Consider the following 25,310-nt stretch of genomic DNA (forward strand, 5'->3'; position numbering starts at 1 on the left):
TAAACTGATTATGTAAAAAATATTATGAATGTTTTCATACCAACGCAGGCATTGCCTTCTGTAGTCAGCTCATGGCCTGGGGGGCAAATACATTCAAAGCTGCCATCAGTGTTGATGCAAGTTCCTCCTCTACACAGCAGTGGGTCTCTTTCACATTCATCGATATCTGTAAGCAAAGGGTAGATCAGATCAGTCATTGGGGACTTGGAACCAGTTAATGCAGATGATCCTCCATTTAACTGGAGTGTGGTATATTTGAACATACAACTTCATATGATATATGATATAATATGATATATATGGCTACGTATTCATTACTCTCAACTAGAAGCCAGCCAATCTATTCTAGTCCAAAAATTATTTTACTTTTCAAGATAGAGATGTATCTTACTCAGGGGATGGGACTAGCCAGGAATGGGCCCTCCTTTCTACATGGGCCTAGTCTATGGTGTGTACGCCCTTGCTACTCGAGAGCAGAGGAAGTACCTGATAGTTTAGAGGTAGCTTTTATTTTCCTGCCTGACGTTTAGAGGTTGTCCTTATTATTCAAGCACTCCTGCCATCTTTGAGCGCTTTCCTTTCAATATATACTCACTTCCAAAACATGATTACATTTCTGGATGTCCAACCTAAGAATGTGCTCTCCATGCCTGAGATGACCTGAAATTTCATACGTTTAATTCCACTTTTATAATTACCCATACAGTTCTTCATCATCATGAATCCACTCTCATAACCATCAAAGCATTCACACTCAAAGCTTCCAGGAGTATTGACACAAGTTCCATAGCCACAGAGGTCAGGAGAAATCCGGCATTCATCGATGTCTGTAATAATGATAGTAAAACAAACAATGAAAATCATTCCATCAGCAGGCCAGGTTTCTTTGTAGTTGATATTTTGTGTAACACATACTAATGAGAAATCTCAAAATATTTCTTACCTGTACAGTTCCTTTCTTCAGCATCCAGAGCAAATCCACTTTCGCAAATACACCTGAAGCTTCCAATGCTGTTTCGGCATGTTCCGTGGTTGCACAAGCTGTTGAATACCTTACATTCATTGACATCTGGGAAGAGTAAAAACAAGGTAGAGGGGAAATCCATGTTACTCACGTAATGATAAATTAGGAGTATTACAATGCATAATGTAATGGTGATTTAAAAGAATGAAAGATAAAGAAAAATTATGTATGGAAGGAAATGGAATATAATTTGTCACCTTCCAAATCTATGCAACATGTCTTTTCATCTAGTTATTACTATTCTTTCAACCAAAGATGTAAAATACAACATTAAAATACAGTCATATTTAGCAAGATTGCCACTGGCAAATGATAAATCTCAACTAGTGGACTATGATACCTTTGTAGAATGGACGACCAGAGAGAATGTCTCCTCTGTTAGCAAAGCCAGGTCCTCTTGGACAGGTGGTCTTATATTCATCACTACCAGGTTTTGGGCACTCTTCACAGTCGATACCCCAGGCAGCACCCACAGTGCAGCAGCACATATCGATTCTGTATTTTCCAGGCAAAGAAGAAGTGCATTCATCCTCATCCCATTTCAAGTAGCACTGTTCCACACGTATATCTGAGTGAAAAATTGAGAAAACAATGTAATAAGCATACAAAATCTTTTTTTATTTAGCCTTTCCCACTTTTTGTGAATAGAGGGACAGCTGCTAATAAGCCAAATAGTTCTAGGTCTTCTGAAAATAGTAGACATTTCTGTTTAAACTTCTGGAATTCCCGGGGAAAATCACTCTCTGTTAGGTTTTTCAGATTTTAGAATTTTTTTACTTTTAGAAATCCATGTTTTTAAAATTGATGGCCAATCCTTAGGCCATCTATATGAGATAAATGGTGGTTGAAGAGGCTGCAGCCTCCTCATTGCTTACATCAAGTTTTAAACTTGTTTGTATTGCACAAGCTGTACCTTTAGTAGTCCAGTCAACAGAGGTGAGAGAGGGACTGCAGGCTGGGCCATCAGAGAGATTGTCTGATGGAGTTACATGCAAGCTCTACAAAATGTTTAATAAAAAAGTGTCTATAACATTTCAAGACACATATTGTGCCCTTCTGCCTTTATCTATAGCATTATTTAAGCTTTTCAATACTGGGCCATTCCCCTTCCCCCACCTTCTAGACCAAGTGCATTTTCCATTTTTTTAAATGATTACTTTGATGTAGGGGATATGTAGTCTATGATCGTCGGTTTGGGACAAAAAGCTTTGGTGTGGCATTTATTAATATTATTTATGTATTTATTTATTTATTTTGTTTCATCTTTATTTTTAATTTATTTTACATGCTGTGCGCCCATAAGGCTTTTAATATTACTTATTTATTTATTGCTGATTTCTTCTGTATCTTAGACTGACATATTAGCCCTAGTTACAGGGGGAATATAGACCCCAGACACTTTACAAGACTGTACAGTCTCACTGCAGTGCCTTGAAAAAGTATTCATACCCCTTGAACTTTTCCACATTGTTCATGTTACACCCACAAACTTAAATGTATTTTATTGGGATTTTATGTGATAGAACAACAAAAAGTAGCAAGTATGTGTGACATGAAAAGAAAATGATACATGGTTTTCAAAATGTTTATTAAATAGAAATCTGAAAAATGTGACATGCATTTGTATTCAGCCCCCCTGAGTCAATACGTTGTAGGACCAACTTTCACTGTAATTCCAGCTATAGGGTATATCTCTACCAGCTTTACACATCTAGAGGCTGAAATTTTTGCCCAATCTCCTGTGCAGAAGAGCTCACGCTCAGTCAGATTGGATGGAGAGCGTCTGTGAACAGCAATTTTCAAGTCTTGCCACAGATTCTCAATGGGATTGAGATCTGGACTGTGACTGGACCATTCTAACACATGAATTTGCTTTGAGGGTCATTGTCCTGCAGGAAGGTGAACCTTCACCCCAGTCTCAAGTCTATTGCAGCGTCTACCAGGTTTACCTTCAGGATCACCCTGTATTTAGCTCCATCCATCTCCCCATCACCACTGACCAGCTTCCCTGTCTGCTGAAGAAAAGCATCCCCGCAGCATGATGCTGCCACCACCATTGTTTCACAGGAGGTCGGTGTATTCAGGGGATTTGCAGTGTTAGTCTTCCAGCGTTTTGTGTTTAGGCCAAAAAGTTCACCTTTGGCCTCTTTTGACCAGAGCACCTACTTCCACATGTTTGCTGTGTCCTCTACATGGCTTGTGGCGAACTGCAAATAGGACTTCTTATGGCTTGCATTCAAAAATGTCTTTCTTCTTGCCACTCTTCCATAAAGGCCAGATTTGTGGAGAACACGACTATTAGTTGTCCTGTGGACAGATTCTCCCACCAGGCTGTGGATCTCTGCAGTTCCTCCAGAGTGACCATGGGCCTCTTTGCTGTTTCTCTAGTGCTCTCCTTGCCTGGGTTGTCAGTTTAGGTGGACGGCCATGTCTTGGTAGGTTTGCAGTTGTACCATACTCCTTGCATTTTTGGATGATGGACTGAACAGTGCTCTGTGAGATGTTTAAAGCTTGGGATATTTTTTTTATAACCTAACCCTGCTTTTTATTTCTCCAGAACTTTATACCTGACCTATCTAGTGTGTTCTTTGGTTTTCATAATGCTGTTTGATCACTAATGTTCACTAACAAACCTATGAGGCCTTCACAGAACAGCTGTAGGCAGTTGGTCACACTAGATTTTATTTAGGGGTATCAATGTACAGGGTGCTGAATACAATGCAGTCAGATTTTTATTTATTTAACATTTTGAAACCCGTGTATCATTTTCTTTTCACTTCATGCTACTTTGTATTTGTATATCACCTAAACTCCCAATAAAATACATTTAAGTTTGTGGGTGTAATGTGAAAAAAACCAGCAGCTCATGTAGATACATGGACCCAGTGATTTTATGATCACTAGGACTAGAGCAGGAAGCATCAGTGCCACTTTCTGGGTGTATGCAGCAATGGAGAAGGCAGGGATGGTAAAAACACCTTCCATGCCTTTTTTATGGGTCGCCCAGCTATCAAAGACAGTGGGCTCCATGCTCTTGCTGACTCTTCAAGGATGATCAGGAAGTTAAAATCCATATTTATATTGGCTTGTAGATTAATCTGTTCTACATGATAAGCACTACCAAGTCATTACTTCCCCCATCATGCAGAATAAGCTGTCATAGCAAGGCAAAGGTATAGATTTTAATACATTAATTAATACCTAATTATTATCACCCTCAGTTACATTATTTCATTGGCTGCATATAATGATAAGTATAAATGAATATAAGATGGTATTTTTCTTCTTACCAACACAGTTTCTGCCAGACCCATCCAGGATTAAGCCTTCAGGACATTCGCACTTGAAAGAACCAGCAGAATTGACACAACGTCCATTAGGGCACACACCTGGGAATACTTCACATTCATTTACATCTGTAAAAAAGAAATTTGACCTTATTGAAAATATGTCTTTCATGTTTTATGAAATATATGAACAAACATTATCATTAGTGTTGAGTGAATTGAGCTTCAGATCCAAGATCCGAAGTCGATTCGCTCAAAACTTCATATACGTGGGCCCCGGCCCACGAGACTTCGGTGAATAACTTCGGCATTCGATTTTGAAACTTAAAATCTATTCTAAAACAGGAATAAGAAGTTGGTTTAGTTACTGCCTGGTACCTTGGTACCGAAGCCGACCGGATCCAAGTTTTGAAATGGTTTTCAAGTTCTAAAATCGAAGTCTGAAGTTATTCACCGAAGTCTCGTGAGACTTCGGTGATTACAAATTTCCCTCTACGGAGCCTGTCCATTTGAATGCTGTAAGTATACAAATCTCCGTACTGCATTCAAACGAAACTTTGAGCGAATGGACTTCAGATCTATGATCCGAAACTCGATTTGCTCACTACTAATTATCATGCATTATCATGCAAATATGCTAATTGTCAAAAAAATTATAAACCCAAAAAGAAAAAATGAAATTGCTGCAAAACTCGGCATGCAGTTATATCTCAGGCAGATAGGTAAATGATTACAGGTGTGATCTGATTAGACACTGGGTGTGGCCACAAGAGGATGTAAAAGTGCTTCACCTGCTGCCCTATAAAAAGGCTCTCAGAGACTACTTTTAGGTAGTGTTCCTCTTGGTGGGAGATAATGGACTGCTAGATATGCCTCTACAATGCATTCAAAGACATTTCGTGGAGTTGACAGACTTTGAGAGTTGGCATATCACTGGACTGAAAGAAGCAGGATGGCAATTTCGACAGTCATTTTTAATGACAAATCCAGTTTTTACTTGGGATCCAACAATGGTCAGGTTGGATTATGGATGCCTTGTCATGAGCACTTCAATCCTACCTTTGCTGTGGAGAGACACAATGCCCCTAGTGCTGTTGTGATGCTCTGTGGAGCCATCGCATATGACATTTGGTCATCCCTAGTAGTGACACTAGGAACACTAACAGCTCAGCGATATGTGCAGGACATCCTGTGGCCACATGTGTTGCCTCTCATGGTAGGGCTTCCAACTGACATTTCTCAGCAGGATAATACTGGCCAAAACACAACTAACGGGAATGTCTCCATTAGACTGCAACACATCCTTGGCCTGCCCAGTTGCCAGCTGCAACATCTGTGGGCAAATGTGCCACAATATACCATATGGAACCTGTAGGATTCATGCTCAACCGTATCTTATCTTGTGTCCAGGCTAGAGGGAGCCTATTGGGCTACTAGAGCCTCCTTCCAATAGTACAGTTTTCCCCAATATATGTATCTTTTCTCCCTTATATTGTAATCACTTATGTATATCATTATTACACTGACACATAGAAAGTTTCATTCGATTTCAACAACTCCTTCTTGATGGGGTATCTTTTTGTTCAATATAAAAGCAGGTTTGCATATATTTTATGCAGATGGAGGTCTGACTCTGAATACAAGCAGTCTGAGAAGTAATTGCCTTATTGGACCTATGATTATTAATATTATTGATTTTAAGGAGCCTCATACAGCTAGCACGCCATTAATTTACATTATTCCAATTTAATAAAAAATAAAAAACAAAGTACAGTATATCTTTTAAAATATACAGATTTTACCTTCACATGCAACTCCCTTCTTCCTGGAGTAACCTCTTGGGCATGCAGTGTCTAAATAAAAGGCAGCGTCATTAGTTACATAGATAATAATGTTTCCAGATACATATTTTAAAGATTTTATACTAGGTTTACCAATTTCACAACGTTCACAAGGGCTTCCCCAGGCAGCTCCTAATGTGGCACAGCATTCAGATTTCAAAGTGGCGCCATTGATGTTGACTTCACATCGACCATCTTGGATGTTCAACCAACATGTTCCTTTCATGCTATCTGCAGCATGGAGACAGAAACAGACAAGTGTAAAAAGAAGCTCATTGTATCATTTCAGAATTGTCTGCAGTCACTGCGTGATTTCCATATACACATGCAACAGGTCAGAATCTCCCCTCACATCCCCTCATTTTGGTAACATGAAATGCAAGACTGCAACAGATAAAATAAAATATAGCTGCTGAATAACTTGTGCCAAGAAGGTCAAAGAAGTCTCAATATTATATCATGTAAGCTAATATAATCCAAGTCATTTTTTCCTTAAAGACTTAAACAGTGACCTCACAGAAGCCAGAAGAACATTAATAATACCCACCCACACAAACAGTTCCGGTGGAATCCAGTTTACTTCCAAATGAGCACTCGCACACGAAAGAGCCAGCATTGTTTCTGCAGACACCATTGACACAGGGGTTGGAAGCACATTCATTGATATCTGGAAATAAAGTGAGAAGATGCCATGTGATGGACAAGCTGTCAAGGAAAACCAATGACATTGCAAAGTTCAAAATGGTCAAAAATGAAATTACTGATTTCAAGAAGAGCCTTGGAACACTGTAAGATGACTTTATTTATTAAGGTTTATGCATTGTATGCATAGATGTAGATAAGTGAAGCACCATGCATACTAAAATCTCATATAAAATGCATTCCTACCTTCACAAGTCTCAGACTCAGGCTTAAAAACATAACCCTTGGGGCATTGGCAGGTGAAGCTTCCAGGAGTGTTACGGCACAGGCCATTGTCACAGAGCAGGCGGTTCACTGCACACTCATCGACATCTGAAATAGGGAGCAAAAACTCAATGCCTACTCTTGATGGCCATCAAAAATTGGTATAAGTGAATTTTGGAATGCAGTACAGCAAACATACCCACGCAGTTCTTCCCACTTGAATCTGATTCATAGCCCACATTACAGATACAACGATAGCTGCCACGAAGGTTTTCACAGATGCCATTGGGGCAAATTTCAGAGTTCAAGGCACATTCATTAATATCTGAGGTAAGAAAAAGATGACATGACATTAATGACATGAATAGAGTCATTAACACATATATATCAGACATAGAAGTTACTAATCTTACCTCTGCCATCTGCAGTTATACCAATACCACTGCTGCAAAGAGCCTGAAATTCAGCTGAAAAATATGGAAAAGATGATTAAGGGTAATACACTTCAGATGTCTATGATAGCTTCAGTGTTTACTCCATTTACTCAAATCACAAGAAACTTTAAAATTCACTAGAAAATAACCGACCATGTCCTGTGCATACATGTCCTGTGCATCCTCCTGAATACATAATGTCAAGTGCTGTAACTAGAACTAACCTCATTCTTGATGGCAAGTACTAATTGTTATATCATACTCACCAGAGTTCTTGGCTGGGCAAGGCTGGCAAGGTTCCCCAAATCCATGGTCAGGATTAGCACAGCAACACTCAGATTTGGTAACAGCGCCAGGGAACGGACGGGCACAAGTTCCCTTCTTAATGCCTCCATAACAAGTGCTGCGCATATGGGTGTCCACACAAACGCGTCCATCAATGCCAATGGTCAGTCCACCTAAGCACTCGCAACGGAAGGAACCTTCTGTGTTAATGCAGCGTCCGTTCATGCAGATTCCTGGTGTCTGACATTCGTCCACATCTAAAAAAAAAACCATACAGAATGCTTGTTATATGTCTATTCATAACATGATAAAACAAGATTTTTTTTGTTAACATAGCTGGATGAAAGACAAAGTCTTATTTACATATCAGGACTCACAGCAATAATCTTGTTCACACTTGTAGAGAAGCAACTGCCATAATGTTCCTAAGAGCTCTTTACACAGTCTGAGAATCGCACAGATTATCACTAAAGAGCGTTCATCGTAACGCTTATTAGCGATGATCGAGCGATCTAAATGTACCGCCGATTCCTCGATGAAAAATGATAGTTTAAGGGCAGCAGATCGTACCGTGTAAACACGATCTTCTGCAGACAAACAACGAGTCCTTATGGGGAAGAGCGATGGCATTAGCGATCGCTCCTCCCCATGCAATGGAGGAGATCACTGCATGTAAATGCACTGGTCTCAACAGCTAGCGATCAGCAGATTGTCGGGAAGGAATGCTTCTTTCCCAACAATCTGCTATAATATTGTCCCGTGTAAATGCACCTTTAGACAATCAAAACTCCTAAATCTAATGTCATAGATATATGTAAGACTCTGTTTAAACCTTATGTTTTGGGCTATGCCAGCGGCAATATGTCAAGAGTATTTCAAGGTGATTACCTCTGACTTATGCCACTGTATGCCCATTGATTCCGATTTTAGAAAAAACATACATCACACTTTGAATCTTTTTTTTCCCTGTGACCCCCAGGGTAGGGAAGTGTAGTAGACACATACAGGACCAGTATATGCCAAAAAGACACTCTTTTGACATGTGCTGGGTGCACTGGGACTATGGACATGCATGCCATAAGCCTTCCCAGTGCATATGCCAAATGTGTGCAAAAAAAGATGTAAACTGAGCTTCTGAATATATTGGCGAACTTTGTGAACTGGACCATCACTGATTGCCAAGCATTCAGTCCTCTTTGGGACTGCTCATAGATTTAAAAAAAATCTGACATAATGGGGGAGATATATCCAAGTACAGAGTAAGACTGGTGGAGGCTCCTGGGCAAAATAAACCCGGTGGGGCCCCCATAATTTACATTTTGAATGTAGCTGTGTCCCTGAGCTGCATGCCTGTCTGCTACCACACTCCTCTAATGTCACCTGCCACAGTTCCTCTTTGTCCAACTTGGTGGGCAGTTCATAGTATAGTGTAAATGCTGCAGTTAGCCAGTCGATAGTATGGTGTAACCGCTGTTGTCAGTCAGTCCATAGTCTACTGTAAATGCTGCGGTCGTTCAGTCCATAGTCTAGTGTAAATGCTGCAGTCACTCCATAGTCTAGTGTAAATGCTGCTGTCAGTCCATAGTCTAGTGTAAATGGTGTGGTCAGTTAGTTCATAGTCTAATGTAAATGCTGTGGTCAGTCCATAGTCTAGTGTAAATGCTGTGGTCAGTCCATAGTCTAGTGTAAATGCTGTGGTCAGTCAGTCCATAGTCTAGTGTAAATGCTGCGGTCAGTCCATAGTCTAGTGTAAATGCTGTGGTCAGTCCATAGTCTAGTGTAAATGCTGCGGTCATTCAGTCCATAGTCTAGTGTAAATGCTGCAGTCACTCCATAGTCTAGTGTAAATGCTGCAGTCAGTCAGTCTATAGTCTAGTGTAAATGCTGCGCTCTGACAGACCATAGTCTAGTGTAAATACTGTGGTCAGTTAGTTCATAGTCTAATGTAAATGCTGTGGTCAGTCCATAGTCTAGTGTAAATGCTGCACTCTGACAGTCCATAGTCTAGTGTAAATGCTGCACTCTGACAGACCATAGTCTAGTGTAAACGCTGTGGTCAGTCAGTCCATAGTCTAGTGTAAACGCTGTGGTCAGTCAGTCCATAGTCTAATGTAAATGCTGTGGTCAGTCACTCCATAGTCTAGTGTAAATGCTGCAGTCAGTCCAAAGTCTAGTGTAAACGCTGTGGTCAGTCCATAGTCTAATGTAAATGCTGTGGTTAGTCAGTCCATAGTCTAGTGTAAATGCTGCAGTCAGTCCATACTCTAGTGTAAACGCTGTGGTCAGTCCATAGTCTAGTATAAATGCTGTGGTCAGTCCATAGTCTAATGTAAATGCTGTGGTTAGTCAGTCCATAGTCTAGTGTAAATGCTGCAGTCAGTCCATAGTCTAGTGTAAACGCTGTGGTCAGTCCATAGTCTAGTGTAAATGCTGTGGTCAGTCACTCCATAGTCTAATGTAAATGCTGTGGTCAGTCAGTCCATAGTCTAGTGTAAATGCTGCAGTCAGTCCATAGTCTAGTGTAAATGCTGTGGTCAGTCCATAGTCTAGTATAAAGGCTGCAGTAAGTCCATAGTCTAGTGTAAACTCTGTGGTCAGTCCATAGTCTAGTATAAACGCTGCAGTCAGTCCATAGTCTAGTGTAAACGCTGTGGTCAGTCCATAGTCTAGTATAAACGCTGCAGTCAGTCCATAGTCTAGTGTAAACACCGCAGTCAATCAGTTCACAGTCTAATGTAAATGCTGCAGTCATTTAGTACATAGTCTGGTTTCACCGCTGCAGTCAGTCAGTCCATAGTCTAGTGTAAGCGCTGTGGTCAGTCAGTCCATAGTTTAATGTAAACACTAAAGTCAGTCCATAGTCTAATGTAAATGCTGCAGTCAGCCAGTACATATACTAGTGTAAACGCTGAGGTCAGTCATTCCATAGTCTAGTGTAAATGCTGTGGTTAGTCAGTCCATAGTCCTAGTGTGAACACCACAGCCATTCAGTCAATAGTTTGGTGTAACCGCTGCAGTCAGTCCATAGTCTAATGCAAATGCTGCACTCAGTCATTCCATAGTCTGGTGTAACCGCTGCGCTTAGTCAGTATATTATCTCTCTACAACAGCAGAGATAATTATATTTCAATGAGGCTGCACTGTGCCTCTATTCTTTTAGGTACCCTCTACAGCTCTTGGAATGAGCAGACTGCACATTCAGCAACTACTCTTGCTTGATTCTTAATTGAGCCTCCACTTTGACATACAGATCTGCAGGTTCTGATGCCCCTTCTGAACCTGCAGATCTAGTGGAGGCCTCTACTTTCTATGTAGCGGTGGAGGCCTTGGGGAGCGAGCCCCTGGTGCCCTCTTTTTGGCGATGTCTGAGTAGAGATTTGTTCTGTAAATGGGTGGGTTTTCAATGGGCACTTTACCAATGTGACACCTCTAAACCACTTTAGACCATTAGGAATATTTCAAGGAAATACTGCCACTAAGTTTCAAAGTGATCAAAGTAAGTCTGATGGACGGTGGCAGATCTTTGACATTTCTGCTCTGGACACCAAGATATAGAGTTAAACTACATATTAAGAATAAATGAGCTTTGTATACAGTAGCACAGTAAGTATATCATCGCTTCTTACCAACACAGTAGCGTCCATTTGGTGCCAATACAAAGCCTGGCTTACAGATGCACTTAAAGCTGCCGTCCTCATTAATACACATCCCGTTTAAGCACATATTTGTGGTTGCGCACTCATCGTGATCTGTGGGAAAGATTGTATTAGCTGATGGACCACACAAAAGCTTAATTATATTTATCTTAGTCCAGTATATTTATTTTATCCGTCCGGCAGCAGCTAAATAAACTGACATATTACTCAGGGATTTCATTAGCAATGCAGCGTACAATAATATGACACTGAACTCAATTCACAATAAAGATGTAAATTTATGCTTGTTTTATTGGCATCCCCATAGGCCCTAATAAATGTGCAATGTAAGTTTATAACAACTGGACTAAGATGAGTGCAATGTAAAGAAATAGCTGATGGATTTAAAGGGGATGTGCACTCATTTCCAGACCTCTCAGACTGACGGGAACCTTGTTTGATCATATTTACCTGATCTCAGCTCATTCACTCCCTGACCTTTGCTGCTTCTCTTGGGTCCCTCCGCATAAACTTCATGATTGACACCGCTGCAGCCATTTACTGGCCGCTGCTGCCCTGGCATCATGTCAAATGGTCATGTGGCCACTCCTTGCGTCATGTCAAATGCTCACCAGAAATGTACATGGAGGGACCTGAGACAAGCAGCAGAGGCGGAGAAGTGAACGAGCTGGGAATCAGTGACGGCATCAGGTAAGTATGATCACCAACGCAGGTCCCGCCAGTCTGAGAGGTTTGCAAATGAGTGCACAACTACTTTAAGCACCATAATACTGTAAGTGGGAGCTCTCATATGCAATAACATGTTTGCGCTGCTCAAGCGGTTTACATGAGATAATCCTGAAGGGTTTTACAAACCCACAGAAGAGTTAGGTGCAGACTTCCAAAATAAGAAAATGGTTAGGCTTCCTGAAATTACAGTATGTTCTTCAATCACCATTGTGTACCTTACAGCATACATTTAGTGGACCTGGTGCTGCCTGAGGTGACCCCCTCACCTGGCCTCATTGGTTGTGCACCCCTCTGCATACATTTGGACCTGGTGCTGCCTAAGGCGATCGCCTCACCTAGCCTCATTGGTGGTGCACCCTCTGCATACATTTGGACCTAATGCTGCCTGAGGTGACCACCTCACCTGGCCTTATTGGTGGTGCATCCTCTGCATACATTTAGTGGACCTGGTGCTGCCTGAGGTGACCCCCTCACCTGGCCTCATTGGTGGTGCACCCCTCTGCATACATTTGGACCTAGTGCTGCCTGAGGTGACCCCCTCACCTGGCCTCATTGGTGGTGCACCCCTCTGCATACATTTGGACCTAGTGCTGCCTGAGGTGACCGCCTCACCTGGCCTCATTGGTGGTGCACCCTCTGCATACATTTGGACCTAATGCTGCCTGAGGTGACGGCCTCACCTGGCCTCATTGGTGGTGCACCCTCTGCATACATTTGGACCTAGTGCTGCCTGAGGTGACGGCCTCACCTGGCCTCATTGGTGGTGCACCCTCTGCATACATTTGGACCTAGTGCTGCCTGAGGTGACCGCCTCACCTGGCCTCATTGGTGGCGCACCCTCTGCATACATTTGGACCTAGTGCTGCCTGAGGTGACCGCCTCACCTGGCCTCATTGGTGGCGCACCCTCTGCATACATTTGGACCTGGGGATGACTGTTCTTCTCAAGCACAGTTACATAATGCTTTTGAAATAAAAGAGACTAATATGATCTGCAGTCTCTCAGACTCCTTTCAGCTATAGCGGGTCCATGGGGAGAAGACACAGAATACCTATTGAATCCCATACCTCTACACTCATGTGACATGAATTGCCTATTAAATAGGACTCATTTTTACTTTATAGATACAATTTTGTAGCCCCCATTCAATGACTGTTCAGTCAGCCGGGTGGATGGCAATCTACACCTGTAGTGCTCCAAGGTAAAGGTCAAGTATTTTATGAATTGTTTCTGTATATTGCATGCTTCACAAACTGCATTTTACATGCTAAAATAAATCAGACCGTGCAGGCTTTGGGTATAACTGTTCAGAAACATATCCAGTTTGTTAAGATAAAGGATATACTAAATACCACTAGGACTGATCATTGATCAACTCACCCACACAGTTCTTTCCATCTGGAGTAGTTTCAAACCCAGCATTACAGATACACTGGAAACTGCCCTCTGTGTTCACGCAGCGGCCATTTCGGCACATCACTCCATTCATGATGCATTCATCAATATCTGAAAAGGTCAACAGTCTGGTTTAAATATCAGTCTTAAAATGTGAACATTCTTGTTTTGTAATGTTTCGGGTATGACCACATGGCACGGTTGTATTGTGGTTGCGATGTGGCCATGCTGTGGTTGAGTACGGGCTGCAGGTGCTTTATTAAACTAATGAAGACCCACATTGTTTAGTTGGTCTACATTGTTAATGGCCATGCAGCACCTTCAATGCCATGTAGCCATTAACAATGCAGATCATCTAAATAGTTTAATTAGAGCCTGCTGCGGCCCATATGGCTGCCTGATACTCACCTGAAGCACGGATGAGTTGCAGTTATGACACGAACACATCATGTTATAATTGTGGTAGAAACTGGAATCAACTCAGAGACAGTAATGTTGCAAAGTTTCTTCATTTTGCAAACTTTGCACTATAACCCACAGGCAAATATATATTGTATACTGAAAGATAGACGAATCAGATGTCACCTACCAATGCATGCTTGTCTGGTGGGGTTGCTCTGGAATCCCTCATGACACCTACATTGGTATGATCCTTGCGTGTTCACACAGTCTCCGTGAATGCATGGACTGCTGGCGCACTCATCGACATCTACAGGCAAGCAAAAAGGAATATTTTGGAGTTCAAAAAATTGTATGAAAAATATGTTATCTCAAAGAAGACTGAATTATTTGCAAAGTACCCTCATAAAATACGACGATTTTACAATAACACTACAACATATTTGATTTCATTCTTCTCTTGTCGGATCTTGTCTGAGATGTGTATTGTCTTTTACTTATCCAGTATAGATAAGAAGTACTCTAGTAGTTGAGATGCCTCTTCTATAGGTAACCACTATAATAACTACCAAGTTAGAATGATCTGTAATCTTGTATTTAGCCTGTTCCCATTTGGACTGTCCACATTTATTTCAGGAACGTCTTTGCAGAAATGCTCCCTATAGCGAGTGCAAAGATGGTTTTTTTTCACCATCTTTGCCTTCTCTATCGCTGTATACACAGTACTTAATGAAACTCTATTTTTTTCATTTTTTAACTTTCTCCCGATATAAAAACAGCAAAAAATACAATGGGATAAAAATAACGCTTTATTATAAAAAATGTGCAAAAATTATCGCAATTACCGAATGAAAAAAAAATGTTATGGCTTTCAAAGCCAAATGTACTAAAAAGAACAAAGATATTTCTGGTTTAACCCTTAAGGTTTAAATGGCCTAAATGGCATTATCTTTTTCAACCCAATCTTCTGTAGGTTGATTTATAATATAGAATCATGTACAACTATAAATGTAATTTCAAAATTTTTTCGGGGAATCTTTTTACTGCGTTTTGTCATTTGTTTCCTAAAACTGGCTGCGTAGCCTTGATTCAGGTATTTTCCACTCTGACTTTTCTTTAACTTACCTATACATTCAAGTCGGCTGTCCTGTTTGTAACCCATATTGCATTCACATCGATAACTGGATGGCGTGGGGATACAACGCCCATTCTGGCACAGGTTTGTAAAGTGTTTGCATATATCTCCAGTCTGGTTTAGTGTTGCTGTTCCTAATATAGTGAATGAGATGACACAAACAACAATTGATTATTTCATATTTTATGTCTCTGTACACTACATGTAATTTTCTGCTTTCTTCTTTGTTAATCTTTCTGTCTGAGATTTGATTCCTTCTTGTATTTTCATATAACTTGTTAAAGACATGAATATTCTCCAAAGCGCCTTTGCCAAGTGAAATTAAACTTGATAAAATGTACAGTAAATATGGAATAAAGTAAACCTATATCTTTAATTTTGGCAATGTGTCTAGTAAATTAACTACCTGCTTCTTCCTGAGCCTTATTGTTAGCCAAGAGGTTCTCTACTGAACTGTTATCTTACCAATTTCTGTGCCGACACTAGGCAATCCTGATATTGGTCCTTGTCCATTAGGTCCGATCCCAATTGGGCCAAATCCACCAGGTCCAATACCTCCTGGTCCAATACCGCCGGGCCCAATAATCCCTGGCCCAATTCCACCTGGTCCAACACCACCAGGGCCAATAGGATAGGTTCCTGGGTATGCAGGGCCAAGGGGTAGGCTTTCAATGCAAAGTCTTCGGTATTCATCTATAGAAACAGTACATAACATCATCTTAAATTCTTATACATACGTACATATAAAATAGAAAACATAAAAATGTTTGCTTAATTTTTACAGACTTAATGCTGACATGTGTGTAACTGCTCTTCTACAGTTCAGATGCTATAGGCTTACTTTGACCATATGAATGATTGAGCATCACATTGAGGCCTCACTCCAGTATTTGAAAATTCATGAAAATGACAGAACTTACCGCTCCCTCTGACTGGACACATCTCAGGGGTTTGACCTAAGGCCCAGCAACGTCCAGTTTCACAACAACATTGTCCTTTTGTGTATTGACCAGGAAGTTCTCCAGCACACCGACCACCAATTAATGCAGAGAAACAGCTCCCAGCCCTCTGATCTGTTAAAAAAAAAAAATACATAAAGTCAAAATTCATTCTAACAGATTTAGAACTTTCTTTACAAAAGAAAAAAAAAAAAAAGAATTGTATTGCTACTGATATGACTGAAGTGAGGGTTTACTTAGTATGCACCTTCTCTTCTCTATAAGCAATTGGAAAAGCAAGCAATCCTGTAATATAGTGGTCTCTTGTTACAATATGAATTGGTTCCAGGATGACTATTGTAAGTTGAAAATATTGTAACTTGAGATCATTCTTCTATGTAAAATGAGTAATTAGTTTGAAAGCCTCCAAAATCATAAAAATGCCATCATAACCCCTTTAAAGAAATATAAGAAGATAACTAATTCAGAAAGAGCAAATTCATATAAAAGCCACAAAGAACTGCTCCAGACTATAAGTCTCTGTTTATGGAGAGGACTTTCTTCAGGTTCTTGTACACAGTGTACCAGAAAATACCATGGAGCTGCCCTCACTGGGTGTTCAAAAGAGAAGCTCTTCCTAGCACAGGTGAAGAGCTGTACAGAACATGTAGTACTGTACAGCAGGGCGGCGCTACAGGACAGTCAATCAGTGCATGCAGTTTAGTGATACAGATATTTTACCAGTAAAATGTGCTACTTTGTTCCCTGAATGGTGAAGGGGTGTTCTGACAAATCCTTTTGCTTTCTCCATTGAAAGATTAGAGGCAATGTAAACAGTGCCTAAATTCTCGATGATGGTAATAGTGAAAGCATCAGATTCAACATTCCTACTCTACCATATTACTTGAATTGCTCCCACTTATAAAGTAGTAAAAAAGGTACAGTATATGGGTATATTCGTGAATTGGTAAAACTTTGCCATTGCACATGTAGAATACTTACTCAGAATGTTATAAACTGTTAACAACTAATTTCAATACAGTTATATTCTATTATGACTCACTATTTAGCATAGCAAACGAAAAAACTGTACTTTTTGCATGTACTGTAAACTAACAGCCTTTTATGCCAATCTCAGTCTGCACGCCTACATGATGACACTTATGATCATCAAACATATTTCACTTTGTCCTGAAAGAATATAACACATTTCTATGGGCACATCTTATATTAATCCTTAAATCAAACCTTTTACCCTGGTGATATTTGCAGGAGTGACAAAACGTTACTACCCTGATTGGTCCGTTATTTGACTCAAGCTTCCTTTCTTTGTTATGGAATTGGGTCATCATATTCATTCTATCCAATTTAAACACATAGGACACATATTAGCCCATTAAAATGGACTATATTCTTTATTCAGCAGTCCCAATGTACTAAATGTAAGCTCAAGAAGACACCAATGAGGCAAAACTCAAGTTGGTTAAGCAGAGCCATGAGTCTGACTTTCTATGTTGTATTATTGACCTGTGATATTAATATAGAACATGTAAGTAAAATAAGAAGTGCACAGAGAACCACCTTTATAGTGATATTTCACCAGTGGAATGGAATTTTTTCATCTCGACTTGGCTTACTGTATGATTCCCTAGAAATATGGTTTCTCATCGCAACTGAGTAGTTTGATCAGTAACACATGTCTAGGCCATCTGGGACTATACTATATAATACTGCTTTGTTCCTTTCTTTTGACATCTACTGTAGCATTGCAGGACTATTGTATTTTGAGATTTTCAGCTCATTGCTCTTCTCAAGGTTGGGTCAGTTCACAATAGCCTAAGGTAATGTGCCTACTGTAAACACTATATACATCGAGTATCTAAAGGCCAGGAGTAGAGCTATATTGATGGCATTTGGGTCAAATGCATCATGCCATTGCTACATTTTGGGAAAGCTAATATTCCTAGGGTAGATCTGTATCTGTAGCTAGTTTGTACATGTATCAGGGGATGGTGCTAAAGCCGTTGTCTAGAAAGTTTCATTGACAGATGAAACCACTTCAGTGTAGACTGCATTAAATGACAGTATAATTAGCTGATATTGGAAACCACAGAGCTAATGAAGGCAGTTTTTAGTTTTTGAAGGCGAAAGGTAAGGATTCAAGGAATTTAATAGGTGTATGGAATGCAGTCACCGGCTGGTATGCCCTTGCTGCCACTTAGGTCTGGGATTTGTAGACAGGGAAGCATTTTAATAGGGACCAGGTGTTAAAAGACATTTCAGCATATGAAACAGGTATACCATGGCAGTGCTCTACTACAACCAGCGGAGGCTGGCCAACGTGCTGAGTATGTTCAACAAACTGGAGCAAGAACAGTATGTACAGTATATATATATTAATGCAAATATATACATGTATTCTTCTTAATAAGTTACTTTTCCCCCTCAATATCCAATTATAATAAGGAAATCCAATTTTTTCCAAATAATCCCTCTCTAAGGTCACACTAAGCTGGCCTTGTCCTTGTATTAACCAAAAGACATCATGGAGCTTTGTGCTCACATTTGCAAAAAGTAATCCGCAGTAAGTATTGCTCTTTCCTTCTTGTACTTTAACAATAAATGATTTTGGGTAAAGGTCAGTATTAATCCTGCTCCCCGCTGCTCAGAGCACCATGAACTGCCAGAGTAGTGACAATAATTGGAAATAATTGCGGTGGGGATTTCAATTGTTCCATGGCCAAACAAAATATACTAATATCCTAATTATGTCTAACCATTTTTTTGTAGTTTAAACCCTCACGCACACTACTGTAATTTGGGTCTGCGTCCGATCCGCATGTTTTACAGATTGCACTCAGACCCTTTCATTTCTATGGGGTCACAATTTTTTTTAACAGCACACAGATGTAATCCATGTACTGTCCGCATCTCTTTGGTCATTCTGCAAATGATAGAACCTGTCCTATTGTCTGTTTTGCGGACCAGAATAGGCGATTCTATAATAGGGACTGAGGAAGGTGTAGAATGCACTTCGCTGGTGTCTGTATTTTGCGGATCTGCGGTTTGCATATCTGGTTTTAACTGGCAGAAAAAATATAGGTGGCACATTCCCTTTAATGTCTGCTGACTGGCTGCTTTACTTTCCAGGGGTCCTTGTCCTAAGGCATCTTTGTGTTTTTCTTTTCCGGTTCTAAGCAAGATCCTACACTGAACTTTAAAGAAGAGTGGTCCCCTCTCCTGACGTGTCTGTTTTAGTAACTGCTGGAATCACCAATGTAATAACAATTCTGAAGCATCTCTTCTTATGACTGTATGATGTGGCATTCCTTTATCATTCCTGCTAGAAGTTGGGGGTTTGTCCCTGCACAAAATGACACTGCTAGCACTGATTGGAAAGTGTCAGACAGGGGCGTACATAGAAATCATTGGGCCCCATAGCTAAAATCTGAATTGGGCCCCTATGCCCATTTCCTAGCCCCTCCCACTACCCATATCCGGTCCCTCCCACACATGGCTCCTCCCACTGGTTACATTGGCTGGCTGCTCCCTGGCCACGACCCCTTTTCACCCAAAAAGAAATAGAATGTACCATAAATAACCTAATCAAACAGGGATAAGAAATAAAATACATGTAGCAGCATAGAATGCTATTAGCTATTAGCAGAGCAAGTGCAGGGCAGCAGCCTTCCTGCCTGTGCCCATGTATGTCAGGCTTTAGCAGGTACATTTAAAGGTTAGGTACACTTTAAGCTTACAGCACTGGCAGTCACCCTTATGAACTATGCCTGTTGTTTGCTCTGCTGCTATGTGTGCCCCCATAGCTCACCCCCCCCATATAAACTGTACCAGTGCCACCATAGCCCCCCCTTAAGTATAGTACCAGTGCCACCATAGTAACCCTGATGAACTACACCAGTGCCACCATAGCCCCCTTTTGAACCATACCGTTGCCACCATAAACCGCCTTATGAACCGTACCAGTGCCAAGATTGCCTGAACCATACTACTGCCACCATAGCCCCACTTTTGAACTGTACCAGTGCCACCATAGCACACTTACGAATCAATGCCAGTATAGCCCTTCTTTGTACACTGTCCAAATGCCACTGTAGCCCCCCTTATGAACAATGCCAGTGCCACCATAGCCCTCCTTAAGAACAGTACCAGTGCCACCACAGCCCTCCTTAAGAACAGTACCACTGCCACCATAGACCCCTATAAGAACAGTGCCAGTGCCAACATAGCCCTCTTATGAAGTATACCTTGCACTTTCTGCTGCATATAGTGTGGATAAGCAGTACTTCCTGGGCAGGGGCGTAGCTAAAGGTTAATGGGCCCTGGTGCAAGGGCCCATTAACTTCCCTCAGCTTGGGCCCCCCTTTCCTCATTGCTTTGTGGCCAGTTCGCAGGGTAGCACATTGCCTTCCTGCTGCCTGAGGCAAAAATTTAAACGGCACCCCCCCATGCCAAATTCTTGACCTAACACCTTCCCTCCAGCCAGAGGTGCAACTTGACCAGCATGCACCTTCTATAAAACAGGTGTCTTCTCATGTGGTACAAGGGTCTTTGGGCCCCTCAGGCTCCTGGGCCCGGTAGCGACTGCTACCTCTGCACCCCCTATAACTAAGCCCCTGCTCCTGGGCCCAACTCATGAACTTTTTATTTGAAAGAAACAGCAGTACACAGGGCTGCTGACTTACTGTGTGCACTGTGGCTTGCTGGTCGCAGAGAGGCAGACAGGGCCGATCTTCACACACACTGCAGGATGACAGAACTCAGGTCAGTTCACAGCAGGGCTAGCCAGTGGCAGTCCTGTGCCAGCACACATTGCCCTTGCTAGGTGCACTGCGAGGCTAGCCACTCAGCAGAATGCCTACCGTACATTGCTAAATGCTGATTGGTAAATCATCCAGAGCCTGACACACTCTATGTTATGGGTGAGGACAGTGACTGTTGGCGGGACGTGAACTGTGTAAGGGGGAGGGGAGCCAGCCTGGGCCCGTCCCCCCTTCGGAGATTTCCAGATTGTAGGCTCCGCCCACACATTCTGGCAGCGCGATTTGTGTCTGCAGACTGAATGGTGGAGCAGGGAGAAGTCTTCCTGCGTCACCGTTCTGTGCACTGCCGGCCTGAAGGAGGGGAGGAGCGCGGGGAGCTGAGCAGTGAGTGACAGGACCGCAGCTCCCTGCGCTCCAGCAATGAGCGCTTTCATCTGTATTAATGGAAGCGCTCATTGCTTCTGGCACGCCCCCTGAGAGCACCCGGGGCGGACCACCTTCCCCCCCCCCATACCCCACCTCCTCCTTAGTATGCCACAAACCTCACACATGGACTCAGGTTAGAAGCAGCTATATTTATTTAGCATCATTAATGGGTGGAGCCTCCCATACATGACCAGGCCCCTTTCCCCAGGGACGCCATAGCAGCTGCGTGGTCTGCCTCTATTAGAGGTACGCCACTGGTGTCAGACTATGCAGGGGCACACTTTCAACTGGTGTCACCCTATGTGGACCTTTATTGCAAACTGCTAGCAATTAATGCATAATTCTAGGAGGAATAATAAAGTAATGGCACCAGCATAGAGTCATAAGAATAGATGCATGTAGTTAGTAAAACAGACATGTTAGGAGAGCTTACAGGTCCGCTTTAAGTTACATGATGCACTTACAATTAATAGCGTGATCTCATGTTCCCTGAGGTGCCATATTATGCATTGCTTCTAGGTGAGAATATGTGGAATACAGTATCTCAGCACATGAAGACCAATAGCACTGCATAAGAACTGTATACACAAAAAGGAGGGATATTTTTAATCAGCCCAGCAAGAAAGTCTGTAATTTTAAAATATATGACAACATGGTCTTCTTGTGATTTATGATGAATACCGAGTAGAAATTCCATAAAAAATTTCCAGTCGAACAATTACACAAAACAACTTTAGTCGCTAGGTAATCCCAGGGTCTTTTACTTTGAGATAATCGACACAGTACAAATGGTGAGACCAGTTTATGCAAAAACGTGTCCATTCATGAGTAGAAGATCCCCTGTTAACAAATGCTTTCATATTGTAAATATCAGGTCTCCGGTGTGTTCACGAAGACTAGCATGTTGACATAATTCAACTTTAGCTGACTTTAGCTACTTTAGTCTGAGGCAAAGCATACAAGATGTGTGTATTGACATGCCTTGGAAGAGGTTTAACATACCACATTTTCACTAAGGCTGGTCATACTCGGTAAACATGGCTTACTGATACCTATGGCTGCTAAGACATCTCTGTCTGAGACCTCTTCAATGAGAGAAGGTCTTTAAACTGACATTTTGCCTTGTACAGTAGGTCCACAGTTTGAAATATTCCCTTATGAGATGTTTTATCACATTGACCTTCCAATAGATGGTCCTTAGTGTTAAGGTGTCCATACGCATTATATGAGAGTCGGAAGTGATGGCTTACTACCTAAAGGTGCCTTCCAGCACTGGGGTCCTAATCCGACCAAGGACAACATCTGCATGGAGTTTGTATGTTCTGCCTGTGTTTTTGTGGGTTACTCTGGGTACTCTGGTTTTCCCTCATGCTCCAAAGATACACTGATAGGGAATCCAGATTGTGAGCCCCACTGGGGGCATTAAGTGACGATAATGACTGTAAAGCGCTGCGGAGTATGTCAGCACAGCACTGTATAAGTGAGTAAATAAATACATAAATTAACATGTATGTGGGTCCCCTGGTTCCCCTCTAATGACAAATGTTAGGATGAAGAAGGATCAGGCATGTTGGATTTCGGCATGCCACATCCTTTGTTGACTCGGTAGATTAACCACTGCAGAGCCGAGCTGAGCAAGCATGCATATGGGTGAGTTGGGAGTAACAGCTGATGGTTGAATCAACAAATGTTAAACGTATGACTTGCTTGAGATCAAAGGCCAGATTTTTTATAAGAATATTAGTTTTAAATAATACTAATATTGATAGTTAATCAACATACATGTATGCTCTGGAATAATATCAGAAAGGATCTACAGGAAAACTACAATACTATACAGTACCTGAATAAACAACTTTCATGCAAGATGTTACAACTGTAAAAGCATAGTAATAAACCGTTATTGCTCGTTGCTCTTTGTTATGGAGAGTGGGCTATTCCTGACATGTTGTCCTGGCAGTTCCCTGGTTTTCACCCTTTAATTCCTATACAGAGATGTGGCTTTTACTGCAGGGGAGCCACCAGGTCGCTACCTCTTTAAATAGTTTCGGTAGAGTTGGCAGCTGACCCAGGGTAGTCAGAGACACTGGTGCAGAACACCAAGGAATCAGGCTATACTTGTAGTCAGGAAACAGGCCTAGGTCAGGGCAGGCAAAGTATGTGCAAATTCAAATACAATCTAGGTCAGGACAAGCTCAGGGTCAGCACTGTCAGGCACAGGTCATGCCAGAAGGAAGAGAATCAGAGTACAGGAGACAGGCAGATGTCGGTACACAGGCAAACAAAAGGACATAGCTTATTTACAGGGTCAGGCAGCTCAGAGTACCTGGCGGGATCTGTAGAGACTTTTGCTCAGGCAACTAAAGGAAGCAGCTGATGAGAAGAATACAAGTCCTAATACACTCAGGACATTGACGCCCTGGCCTACTGCCAGAGTGCTGGAACTATGACAAATACAGGGTGAGTGGAGCGGCACCAGTGCCAGTCTGGGAGAGCGGAACAACAGCTGGCACGGGCCGCCAGAGTAACTCTCTACATAACCTCCCAGGAAATACTGAAGTGAATAGCCTATAAAAGAGAGTTTTTATTAAGAGCCAAGGTCTTTTCCTTCTACTTAGCTTACCAATGCAACGTGACCCATCCAAGCTTGCGGTAAACCCTCTAGGACATATGCAGACATAGCTTCCAGCAGTGTTGGTACACTCCCCTCCATCACACACATTAGGGATTGTGCTACATTCATCGATATCTAGAAAGAGAATACACAGTTTGAGATGTATGGGTATAGAAAACATATCCCTGTCGTTTTAATCAGCAGTATAATTTACGAACAAGAAACATGGCTACAATTCCCAATCTCCAATTATCCTCCAGTTTATAGGTGTGAAGCCAGCTCCAGAATATCCCTGTAAGTCACAGTATATTAGGGGCACATTTGGCAAGCCCCTACTGGCAGCAGAAGAGTTAGTAGTGAGATCAGACATTCAGACAAATCTTTGTGTGTGAGGCAGACGTGTTTTATGGTCGTCTAGCATGGATACCTCTCTCTGTTTCCTAGATCAACCAGGCTCTGAATAGCAGCCAAGTCATTAAGTTGTGCATAGCTTCGTCCCACCAAGTGGGAAAAGCAGTTTTCTATAGCCAAGACCCATGGTCATATCTATCAGAAGTAGGAAGCAAAACATAGCCAGATTATTTTAGATAAAATATGTCTATTTTAATGTGTGAGTTTTACTATAAATTTTACTAGGTGACCTGAAAAATGTAAAAATAAGAATAAAAAAACATGAAAATCGAGGACTGTAGATTCAGTATATGAACTAAGAGACTTGGATATGTCAGTTTTATATGCTCCTGTATAGGTCGTCAATATCAGATGCCCCCCGAGACTGCAGGGCTCATGAGAGTGCTGCATCCTCTAAAATGTTTACTTGCACGCCATGTAGATTGTAGATAGTCAGTATCACCGCCCATATACTGTGCAGGAACACCCCCCAACTGGTAACCCCCACCTGGACCTTTATTGCAAACTGCTGACAATTCATTCAGAACTTCTAGCAGGAATAAAAAAGGAATGGTACAAAATAAATTATAAGAATAGATGCTCCACAAAGGGGCGATGCAAGTGGTTTCTAAAACAGACATGTAAGGAGAGGTCTCAGGTCCTCGTTAAAATAATAGCAATTACAACTGCAATTGTATTTTCAAATACTGAAATATGGTAATGTTAGGTCCTTTTCACATGTCTTTTTAGCCAATGAGAAGAGGCAATCATGTTAAAACTATGTTAAAAATATGTTAAAACTATGTATACCCTCAAATGGTATGGCATTGGTCTAAAAGTGAGATTGGATCCCTACAGTGAAACCTTCCCCTCGGAAATAATATTCAGATTAGAATATGACGGCTCAGCGCTGTGAGAACGTGTGTGTATGTGTCTGGATGACACATGGGTGTTGTAAGTAATCAGTTTAAAATATATTTATTTATGTTTGTGTTTATAACCATGGAGAATTGGCACACGGGTAGAATACACGCAGAGTTTGTTATTGCAAAAGTCACATTTCTAGACAA

At 41.5% G+C, this 25,310-nt stretch overlaps 1 protein-coding gene across 1 annotated transcript in view; it reads right to left on the minus strand.

Annotated features, from left to right (window-relative positions):
- The window catches only part of LOC122946111 (fibrillin-2-like), a 160,276-nt gene that overhangs the window by 39,827 nt on the left and 95,139 nt on the right, over window positions 1–25,310 (minus strand). Inside the window, exons 9-27 of the mRNA XM_044305466.1 lie at window positions 23,860–23,985; window positions 16,012–16,164; window positions 15,557–15,784; window positions 15,082–15,225; window positions 14,147–14,266; window positions 13,543–13,668; window positions 11,404–11,526; window positions 7,759–8,034; window positions 7,472–7,525; window positions 7,258–7,383; window positions 7,041–7,166; window positions 6,700–6,819; window positions 6,246–6,383; window positions 6,114–6,164; window positions 4,315–4,440; window positions 1,365–1,592; window positions 944–1,069; window positions 699–827; window positions 41–166 (exon numbers count right to left, since the gene is read on the minus strand). Of these exons, the coding sequence (XP_044161401.1) occupies window positions 41–166; window positions 699–827; window positions 944–1,069; window positions 1,365–1,592; window positions 4,315–4,440; window positions 6,114–6,164; window positions 6,246–6,383; window positions 6,700–6,819; window positions 7,041–7,166; window positions 7,258–7,383; window positions 7,472–7,525; window positions 7,759–8,034; window positions 11,404–11,526; window positions 13,543–13,668; window positions 14,147–14,266; window positions 15,082–15,225; window positions 15,557–15,784; window positions 16,012–16,164; window positions 23,860–23,985 (2,646 nt within the window). The remainder of the gene's footprint in view (window positions 1–40; window positions 167–698; window positions 828–943; window positions 1,070–1,364; window positions 1,593–4,314; window positions 4,441–6,113; window positions 6,165–6,245; window positions 6,384–6,699; window positions 6,820–7,040; window positions 7,167–7,257; window positions 7,384–7,471; window positions 7,526–7,758; window positions 8,035–11,403; window positions 11,527–13,542; window positions 13,669–14,146; window positions 14,267–15,081; window positions 15,226–15,556; window positions 15,785–16,011; window positions 16,165–23,859; window positions 23,986–25,310) is intronic.

Source organism: Bufo gargarizans, chromosome 1, assembly GCF_014858855.1.
Source record: "Bufo gargarizans isolate SCDJY-AF-19 chromosome 1, ASM1485885v1, whole genome shotgun sequence".
In the NCBI taxonomy this organism is placed as follows: domain Eukaryota; kingdom Metazoa; phylum Chordata; class Amphibia; order Anura; family Bufonidae; genus Bufo; species Bufo gargarizans.